This window comes from Drosophila grimshawi, unplaced genomic scaffold (assembly GCF_018153295.1).
Source record: "Drosophila grimshawi isolate 15287-2541.00 unplaced genomic scaffold, ASM1815329v1 contig_311, whole genome shotgun sequence".
In the NCBI taxonomy this organism is placed as follows: domain Eukaryota; kingdom Metazoa; phylum Arthropoda; class Insecta; order Diptera; family Drosophilidae; genus Drosophila; species Drosophila grimshawi.
The window spans coordinates 9,827,002-9,838,252 of NW_025063098.1; the positions used below are offsets into that span (position 1 = coordinate 9,827,002).

The window sequence follows — 11,251 nt, forward strand, 5'->3', positions numbered from 1 at the left end:
GCTCAGATGACCACATTAAGCCTCAAATCAGACAAGTCGCAATAAGGCTGCGAACTGGTTTAATACCCTGCAATTTGCAATGAGCAATTCAAGTCAAGCCTACCAAAAATAGTCAAGTTATAAAAGCTTAGCAAAAACAATTCAAGTAAAACGAATGATTTTTATTATTATATATTATTTGTAAGACATTGATTTTATATAACTACAAAAAATTGTGTGGCCTTTAAAAACAACATTTTAAAATAATTTGTATTCTATTTTTATGTAAATAAATATACTTTGGCTATCATCTATATATTTCTGCATTTGAATTCCACAAAAAAACAGTTAGCTTAATAATTGCATTACAAATATACTCTTTATGTGTTTGCGTACAGGGCATACAAAATTTCGGCACGCACAGCAAGAGGCACGAGGGCGTCATTTAAATAACAACAAAATAAAAACCAACTAAAAATAGTTAAACATCATAAAAATTTGCATAGTTGTTGTTAGTTGTCGGTTGGTTGCTTGCCGGCTGGGTTGTTGTTTAGTTGGTTGGCTGTTTGGTTGCTTGGTTAGTTGGCTGTACCCGCTAAACAGACACAGGGTGTGGTGTTGGCTTTAGATTTGGACTCCACCGGCTTCGTGTACAGCACCAGCCATAAAAATAGCGCCAAGCCTCTGAGCAGTCAACCCAACTGTCTGCGGTCTGGCCGCTGTTCCATTCGTGTTTATCGCCCAGTTGTCATCTCGTTGTCGCGCACACAGATTAGCTGTCCACCTTGCAAGGGACAGCTAACGGGACAGCATCTGATTGTTTCTCATGCCCATTGCCGGCCCATTCATAAAGTTGGCACAGCGGTGGAATCAATGCCCGACTTGAGCTCCTCACACACTCAAGTCAAGGAGTGGTGCTTTATTTCTTGCATATGTTGAGCTGAGCTAGCCAACAATATATGGTATTTGCTACAAGCAAAAAAACTTGTCTTCCATATTTTACTCATCAAAATTTTACCGATTGCTAAAGCAATTACACTTTGTGCCAGGCAAAGACAAGCAAACTTTTATAACTCTTAAATTGAAGGACATTTCTTTGTAAAGTAAAAATCAGTCAAATTATACATTTATTTTGAATAAAATTGCTTTTGAATTTATGCAATATAATATTAAGCCAAAATAAATTTTTCTATCAGTCATTTTTTTAGTAAAGTAAAAAGCATTCGAATTATACTTTTATTTAATTTCCTATAAATAATAGGGGAAATTATACTTTTTTCAATGAAATTGATTTTGAATTTGAACTTAACTGAAATTTCCGCCACTTTGGATAGAAATTGGTATAAAATCTTTCAAATTTTCTAAAAAAAAAGTTCATTTGTCTAAAAGTAAATGATTTTATAAGTTTGCTTATTAATATGATTTTTAAAACATTGTTGACTTAAAACATTCTAGAATACAAATTTTTTTGAGTGCACTAAAAACGTAGAGCAATAAACTGGTTTATATTCTCAAATGCTTAGCATATTGCTTAAAGTGCTTATCTTTATAAACTGTTATTTACATATCTTCATTTTATAGCTTAAGAATATTTTGTAGCTTGTAATCGCTTAAGAAACTTGTTCAGATTTTAAACGTTAATTCATTAAATATCATCAGTTAAACGGCTTTTCCCAGCAACTGGTGCAGTTAGTTTCAATCTTCATTTACACCTTGAGCGCAGGAGAATAATTATCATACACACACATTTTATGTGTGTATGTGTGTGTGTGTGTGTGTGTGTGTAACACCCCCATATCTCGCCTGCATGCATAACTTAATCTGCAACGCCCACAAATGGACGGCGAAGACGACAGCATTGTGGTCCAGTTTAACAAGAACAACCACAACAATAACGAGACACATAAACACACACACACACACACCTACTAGCTGGGTGTGTGAGGAATCAGCAGTTGCAACAACAACAGCACACGTGCCACATGTGCTGTCAAGTGCGCAAGTTGAACAAGAACCGAGCACGTCTCCATTCTCCCATTGTTGCCAGTTGGCTGTTCTTGGTATTTTTTTTTTTTTGTTTTGTTGCAGTAATTTGCTGCATCCACATTTACAGCTTAAGATAAAGTCGCAGATGAAGTTGGAGGCAGAAACGATGTTGTAGCTGGAGGCGGAGACGGACACAGAATCGGATTCAGAGTCGGAGTTGAGGCAACCTTCATTGAGTGATGGCGACCTCAATGCCAGCCACACGTTTCGGAGGCTGAGGCTGAGGCTGCTTTTTCGGCTTCTCGGTCTTGGTCAAAGTTGGTTGTTTGGAAAACCGCTTGGCAGCCTTGCAGAGTTATTGTTTCTGTTTCTGTTGTTGTTGTTGTTGTTTTTGCTTTTGTTTTTGTTGGCTTTATACGTGCGGTTTTCCAAGTGGAAATCGTTGCGGTTGTACATTTTGCAATCAAATAATTTTTCATTCGCTTTTTCCGACGCCAACTCGCGACCTGATTTTTCTTTTCATTTTGGACACTGAGTACAGGGGAAAATCGAAAAAAAAAGTGTTTGGCTGTTCTCTGTTGGCCATTTGGTGTTTGGCTGTGGAAAAACGTTTTGACCTTTGGCGCTGCTTCGTGTTCGAACATTTAAACGGAAGTTGATTGCCGCCAAAGGTTAAGCTCAATTTCCGTTAAAGTCCCAGCTGAAGTCTCAGTTTTGAACTTCTCTTTTTATCATTTACCGGGCAGAGCTAAGAACTCAATTTCTTGGCTTTTTTTGCAGCAGCTGTTGGAAGGCATGTTGCCGGTTCTTGTTGACGGTTTCTGTTTCTAGTTGTTGAAGTTGAAAAGTTCATTTCATTTCAGTGCCTCTGAGATGGTTCTTAAAGTTGATGGTTCAGTTTTTGAAATGCATTTACCTGGTAGAGTGGAAACTGGTTAGCTAAACTACGTGTGGGTGCACACAAATTGGGGAGAACAAGTAGATAAGCAATTAAAAAATCTAGGCGGAAAATGTTCCTGCATTTCAACACTGAGCAAAAATATGTAAAGTAATTAGAAAACTATGATTTACCCATAATCGCATTATTTACCCATTTACGCATAATCACTATAAGAGGCAAGACAGTTTTTTTACAATTATTATTATAAGCTTACAAAACATTTCCTAAATTTCCTGAAAAAAATTTCTTAGAATAAAAAGGCTTGCCCTTAATCTATTATCTGAAATCATATTTTAAATAATCTTTCTGAAAAGTAGAATAAACAAAGCCTATCTGAAAGGCATATAAACCTTATTTAAAAAATAAAATAAAAATAAATTATTCCGTAAAAGTTTAATATTTAAATATATTTTGAATAAATGATTCTGTAAAAATGTATTTTTTAGAAAAATACTTTATATGAGAGTTGAAACAGGCTCTACAAATAAGTACAGCACATATGGAATTGGGTAGATTTCAGATTTAATATCTGAAATCAATTCATTCATTCAAAATATGTCTTAAATTAAAATGCAGAAGTCGCAGCTGGTTCACAATTCGAATGCTTAATGGCATTTCAAGTGCGCCCACGAACTGACCGAGTTACTCATTAAAAAACATCCAAAGCTACCAGCTCAGGGTCATAAAATCACTCGGTTGTCAAAAATTTGCACTAATTCATTCCAAATGCCCGTTAAAATCGCCCAACACACACACATATAATCACATTACAAAAAACACACACTGAAATCGTAATTATAATGCCCACAGCAATGCCCCAACCCGAATTCGAACCCGAATCCGAGTCCAAAATGTGTAGATCGCTGACCATAATCTGAAAATCCCCTTTACAAGCTTAAATTACAAAAGAGGCGCATTGTTTGCTTTTGTTGTTGTGCGGCGCACCCACGCAATTGCTATGTGTGTGTGTGTGTGTGTGTGTAGGTGCTGGTGCTGGTGCTATTCAAATGCAAAAAGACCAGCGAACAACCGTTACATTGCTCATTAAAACAAAAAAATAAAACAACAAAAAAATGTTGAGTAGCCAGCCACAGCCAGAACAATAAAAACAAAAAATGTGTTAAAAGTGACGCTCAGTCAAACAATAAAAGAATCAGAATGCCTATAAAATATTTCACGCCAATTTTGTGGGCGCATCCAAAACGTCACTCAAAACACAATTCTAACAACGAAGTGGCAGTTTCATTTTTAAAACAAAAATTCATAAGATCATAAAATCAAAATCACAACAACAACCTGCGAAATGTTGCCCCCAAAAACATTTAAGTAACGAGCAAAGAGAAAGAAGAGTAAAAATCAACAAAAAAGAAGAAGAAACCCAAATACAAATTAAAGAGTAACTAAATTACTAAATTACAAAGAAAATAATAAAAATATTTATTGGAATCAGCTTAACATTAGGCCAAATACAGTATTGAGAATAATTAATACGTATTATTAATATTTTTGTGGAATTAGCAATTTACAGGTTAAAATCATTCCATTGAAAATAATATACTAAAAAATTGGTAGTTTTATAATATATATGTGTATATATATATATATTTATGAAAAAAGATAAAGATTAAAATATTACAAATAAAAACTGTGTATTTAAAACAAACTATTTTGAAAAAATGTATTCATATTTCGAATTTAATTCATATGAGCTAAATGTAGCATCAACACTATTTTCGATTAAATATTTGTAAAAATATATAAATATATGAATACAAGAATAGGTATTTTCTTCTATTAAAATTATTATTTGTCATATTTTCGACATTATTTTGATTTTATATAATTATTTGGTAGGTGTTTATCAAATTATTGTATATAAATATGCAACAATTGCTGCCTTTTAAAATTATTATTTTCCATATTTCCCACATAATTATTTGGTGGCTGTCAAATGAATAATTTTAGATAAACAAATACAACAAACGTGATTTTCCATATTAAAATTAATGTTTATCATATTTCTCACAACAAAGATAGTGATTCCCACATAATTTTCACAATTATTTGGCAGGTGTATTTAATCAAAACGACTTCAATTCAAACCTAGACGCACTGGCCGCCATATTTTTTTTTTTATCGTATGGTAGCAAAACTGCCATTCAGCTACATCGTCAGCTTCAGCTTCAGCTTGAGTTTTGAGCTTTAGTCGAAGCTTCGTGGCGTCGGCTTCGTCTCGGCTCTGCCGAACACGGAAGTATGTCAGCAGGTCTCTCGTGTAACGGTAGTTTGGCTGCTGCCGCTGCCACTGCCGCTGCCACGCTTAGCTGCGCATGCTTAGCTGACGCAAACGCCGCAGTCGCCGTCGCTGGGGCTGGCGCTGGTCTCTTGTGTTGGCTCTTTTGTTGCTTTGGCGCAGGCTGAGCTAGCAACATGTTGCTACGACAACCTGTTGAAAGCGAAATTGTCTGTGAGCTCTCTCTCTTTCTCCATGTCTCTCTCTCTCTCTCTCTTTCTTTCGCTCTCTCTCATTCTCTCTCTCTCTCTCTAGCTCAGAGTGACCAATGCCAAACGAGTCTAGCTGCAAGCATGTAAAATATGTGCTTAGTATTGGCCAACTTGCCTCTTGGCTCTGCGCTTTGTGTGCTTTCTTCTTACACACACACACACACACACTCATAGATCAAAGTGGCCAAGCCTCAAAAAAAAAAAAACTTAACTGTTTGAGAAAAAGACTTTTATTTTGTTGGCTCATTTGCTTTACCGTTTGGTTCTCCAAAAAAAAAAAAAACTAAAAAAAATATCTACTTCTATGCTCGCCGTCGCAATTGTTGTTGGTCTTTTCAGTTCGGTTATAGGCGAACGGGGAATTGGCGGGCACCTCTACACCTGTGTCGCATATTGTTGTTGTTGTTGTTGTTGTACTTTCATTCGTCGGTCCCTCATATCTTTTTGGCTGAGTGTAAAAACTCTAGCCGAATCCAAATACAGACCAACAATGTTTGTTAGCTGAAATTCTGCTGCGTCGCTTCTGCTGCTTCTGCTGTTGCTGCTGCGTTTATTTCTACCAATTTATATGCTAATTTTAACTGATTATTAATGTTGTGACCCAAATACCATTTGGAAATTATTATTGGCCATTCTGTCCATCGATTTCTTGTTGTCTTACTTGATTTTGTCCTAAAACATTTTTATTTTGTTTTAGATCCACATCTTCCACTGTAAAATGTGAAAAGCCGCGTGGAAATTTTTTTTTTTGATATGCAGCTTCGACCGCAGGCGGCCGAAAAGGGTCTACGATTAATATTCGTATTTGGAATAGTTTTTAATCGTATTCAGCTTTGCATTTAGACCGAATTAGGGCCCCCAACTTGGTTATCTGTGTGTGCATTGCAAGCTGTCAGCAAGTGTTGCTGCCACTTGTGGCGAGCACCTGTTGATCTGCCAGATATCTTAACAGATAACGGAAGTTGGCTTGTAAGCTGAGCTTAGAATAAGCCAACATTCCTATTGGCTTCGACTTTGATGTATCTCTCAGCTTTGAACTGGCTCTATTTTTTTTTTGGAAAAAATGTATTCATCCCATTCATATTAGTTAAAACGAGGTTTTTTGATTAACATTTATCAACGCCTTATTAACATTATTTTTTTAATTCAATTTCAAAGTTTGGTTTTTAATTAATGCGAGTTGATTTGAAACTTCACTTAAGTAACCTTTTTTAAAGAAAAGTAATCTTACATTTTATCAATAAAATTCACATTGTCATAGTTTTTATTTAACTTTATAACAAACGTAGTGCAGTGATTTTTTAGTTTATAACTTATTTACAACCCTCTACCCAATTCTTAAATTATTTTTAATTTATTTATTTATTTACGAGCAAAATATCATTACTGCTAAAAATATCATAGCTTACTTACAAAAAAAATCACTCAGAAAGAATATGCTTTGAAATTTGAAAAATGCTCAAAAATTATGATATTAATTTTATAAAAATAGAAACTGTAATATCAACAAAAATATTCCCAAAACAATTCTCAAAATTCAACTTTTCCCAAAAACTCAGAGTAATAAAAAAATATATTCAAATGCGTTACCCTTTTCAACATTAAACTTGGAAATTTTATTATACTAGTTAAAAAATTCGTTTAGAAAATTTTGCATTACCTCTTTTATATACTTTAAATATTATCAAGTGACCCAGAGCCAATTTACCACATTTTCCAATCAAATTCATTAATGTTTATAATCGGTTTTTCCTCTTTATAAAAAAAAAAAATTAAAAATAAAGTGAGCACTGCAGAATTTCAGTATTTTCATTTCCCAATTTCAAGGGCATCTTTTTTGTGAGTGCATGGAAATGTGTAGAATTTGCATGGTCTGATAATCGTAGCTTCTTAGACCCCCTTAAATATAATTTTTGATATAATTATTATCATTAATGTTCTCTCTCCCTCTCTCTCTCTCGCTCTTTCTGTCTGTTGCAGCTTCAAAGGATTCAACATTTGAAATTTCCGGCGTGAAAGACAAACACAAATTTCTATCCATCGATTGGGTCAACTGACAATGAAGTTGTGCAGCATGAACGGCCCAAGTGAATCAGAAGTCGAAAGCCTACTGATGAGTCCCTGCTGGGGACCGACGCAGACCAGCAGCCAGGATCAATATCTGCTCGACGGGCACAAGCTGCTGCTCGAGCACGACTTGGACTCCCTGCCCAGCGATGCAGATCAGAAAAATTCGCTGGATGTGCTCGACAATCTGCTGTTGAACAGCTCCTCGCTAAATGCACTCTCCGATCTGAAGCCACTGCCTCCGTTCACCGGGTATACGGGTCACCTGTCCATCAATGGCATCTCTGGGCATCATTATCATGCGATTGCCCAGCGGCTGCCCGACGAGAGCAACAACAATTACATACAGAGTGCGTATCAGCAGCATCACCAGCACCAGCACCACCATCACCACCACCAACAGCAGCAGCAACAGCAGCAGCAGCAACACCACCAGCAACAACAACACCATCAGCAACACCACCAGCAGCAACAGCAACACCAGCAATCCCAGAATCCAAATGCAAATCCCACTTCCACCACAGCAGCGACGACGTGTGGCAGTGGGACGGGTGGAGGAGGAGGTGGTGGTGGTGGTGGTGGTGTTGTCAACTCCTCACAGGATCAGAATATTGTCTCCTCGTCAACGTGCCTGCCGGAGAGTGTGCTTAGCACAGATGCGGATGTCTGCCTCAACGATGTCAAACTCTTTGCCGATAGTCAGTTAGATTCTAAGCTCTATTCCGTGGCAGACAGTTGTGTGATGAATACCCAAGGGGCCGGTGTGGGTGGTGCGAATAATAACAATGGCAATGGCTCCAGTTCGCTGGCCAGCAGTGGCTCCACCCTGACACCCATCGATCAGGTGGCCGACTCGCTGCACAACAGCGGCGTGCGCATCTACAAGGATCTAACGGAATATGTGGACATGAACAGCATCGATGATATTGCAGCAATTATTGGTTCAGCGATTGCGGACACCACCGTGCCCAATCAGCTGGACAAGGACGAGGGGAATGATACGAGGGATAGCTGGATGGATTTGGATGCGTGGATCGATGGCAATTGCATACAGAATGAGGGCAAGGTGCTCGTCTCACAGCAGGATGCACTCAGTGATTTCATGTTGCCCCATTCGCCGTTGCCCGTGCATCATGCGAGCAGCTCCACGTTGCAGAGTCTACTCAGCCATGGCTATATGCCGCTGCTGCAGAATCGTCTGCAGCACGGACCACCAGTTCAGGGCTCGGCGCCAGGTGGTTCAACATCATCAGCATCAACGGCGACGACGGCAGCGACGACATCGTCGTCATCATCGACAACGCTGAAAACAGAGACGCCTAGTTCTACCTCATATTGCAACGAGCTGTCGGCGGCGAGCAGCAGCTGCAGTCCACCCGGCTCTGTGGTCAGCACCACTGACAACAATTTGATGATCAATCCGCGCTACCTGACCAACAATCCAACCAATCCCAACCAGCAACAGCAGCAGCAGCAACAGGCGAGCTATCAGCTGGCACAGAATGGAGCCGGAGGCGGAGGAGTTGGCATGTCCGGCTCGGTGCTCAAGGATGGGGGTCTTTGCAGTCCGGATATGCTGAGCAGTTATCCGCACACGACAAGCACCACAAATGCACCGAGTGGCACGCCCAAGGCCAAGCGTTCCAGAGCGCAAAAGAAGTCCAGCCAGCAGCAGCAGCAATCGAGCCAAGGACAACTGCAGGATCAGGTCAATGCTGGGGGGGCACAATTGAGCTCGATGTCACCAACGGGCGTCGGCAGTTTCAGTGCCAGCGATCTGAGTGGTCTGCTTGGCAAGGAGAAGCCCGTGCATCGGTGCAGCATCTGCAATCGGGGCTTCTTGAATAAGTCAAACATTAAGGTGCATCTGCGCACACACACCGGCGAGAAGCCCTTCAGGTGTGATGTGTGTGCCAAGGCCTTTCGTCAGAAGGCGCACTTGCTCAAACATCAACAGATACATAAGAGAATTGGGCGTGACTGACCGCGACTGCGGTGATTTGCATACCCAAACACACACACCAACACACACTCACACTCATAACAACAGCAACTGGGAGCCCACAAAAGGAGCACAGCTCGATCTCATCTCGATCTCAGCTGGTCTCCTCTGTGTGTGGTAGGCTCTCTGCTAAACGGAAAGTGCCCGCCCACAAGTCACCCGCCCACCACAGTCTGGTCATCAATTGCGTCCAATTGGCGATCAGGCTGTGCATGTTTGGGTCTTGGGGTGCGCCATCTTCCCGTGTCTGGCCTTGCTTGACCAGGAGCAACATTGTCCGCCCAGTCGACTGTTCGACTGTCTGGCTGTCGAGCAACGCCATACACATAGCACTTGAGATTCGTTGTTGTTGGTTGCTTTTGATCTCTTTTGCACTGTGCTACTCAATATCAGTCAATATCCGATCCGGCCGGGGTCATAATTCGGGTTATGGGTAACAAGTAGTCGAAACATTTTGCGTAGCTTCATGGGATATTATTTAACTGCCTGGAAAACTAAAAGGTTTCAATTCCATTGAGAATATAGAATTTCTGACAGATTTTGCTAAACAAGGAATATTATTTAACTGCCTAGAAAATTATTTGCTGTTGAGAATAGAGAATTTCTATTGGATTTGCAATGGGTGCAATTTTATTTAACTGCCTAGAAAACAATATTCATATTTTTAGAATCCATTTAAAATTACAAATTTCTATTTTATATATTATCCAGGTCAATTTGTGCCTTTTATTGGTATATATAAAAAATATCAACCTACTACCTCCACAATTCAATTCGTAGACTCAAGCACTCTGAAAAAAATCTATAAGAAACCAGTTTAACTAAAATAGAAAGAATATACCATGGGCACCAAACTGAGGAAATTGATTTTGTAAATTAGGAAGGAAGGAAATATATTATTTTATTTAATGGTATCAAGACGAAATTTTTGTGAAGAATAAAAACACTTCACATAATTAAAATCAGTCTGAAAATAACGTTTTAGTTTTAGAATTTGTGTGAAGAAGCATAGATCAAAATTCTGTTATGAAAGTATATAAGTATTTGATATAATGTCTGTATAGTCAAAATCAGAAAAATCACATTTGTATTGTTCAGCAATCAAACTGTGATGGAGAAAAGGAGATCAAATCAAGAAGAAGAAAAACTGGTATTTGGCAGAATTCTTTGTGGAGTATAGCATATCTGGTACAAATGGTAGTCATGCCATATTACATATCTTCCCATAGCTTAAACATATACATATGTGTATTTCAGTAGGGCTATTCCCAAGGCAAAGAGACCACAAGCAATGTAAGAACAACGAAGCGTCCAATTGTCTTTTTGCAACTGTTGTTCTGTTTTGATGCAAACCTGCGCGCTTCGTGCACCTTAGGCCCTGGCACAGGTAAACACGTAATAATAAATAATTAATAAACATACATATATGAATATATATATATATTTATATATATATACTTATATATTAATATTTATATGCATTGTAGTTGTAAATGTAGCTAGAATTTAGTTAATCTCTAGCTGAATGTTCGTTTAGTAACTAAGAATTGTGAATGTCTGTAATTTGTATAAATTATGTACCTCATCGTGTTGAAAACTTTAAAAGCAATACAATTATAAATTACAAACATAATATTAAATAAATGTAAATGTACAAATAAAAGCAGAGCACATATAAAATACTATATGTATGTCTATATGCTATATGTACTATATATGTATATATATATATTTATATATATCTGTATCAATATAATTAGCATAAGTTGAAG

The 11,251-nt window shown here is 38.2% G+C and overlaps 1 protein-coding gene across 1 annotated transcript; it reads left to right on the plus strand.

The window, feature by feature from the left end:
* Window positions 1–7,448: 7,448 nt before the first annotated feature.
* LOC6563343 (ichor) lies at window positions 7,449–9,943 on the plus strand. Its single transcript, XM_032737358.1, has 3 exons — window positions 7,449–7,837; window positions 7,881–7,956; window positions 8,079–9,943. The coding sequence occupies exons 1-3, from the start codon at window positions 7,470–7,472 to the stop codon at window positions 9,459–9,461; spliced, it is 1,827 nt and encodes a 608-aa protein (XP_032593249.1). The 5' UTR covers window positions 7,449–7,469; the 3' UTR covers window positions 9,462–9,943.
* Window positions 9,944–11,251: the final 1,308 nt, after the last annotated feature.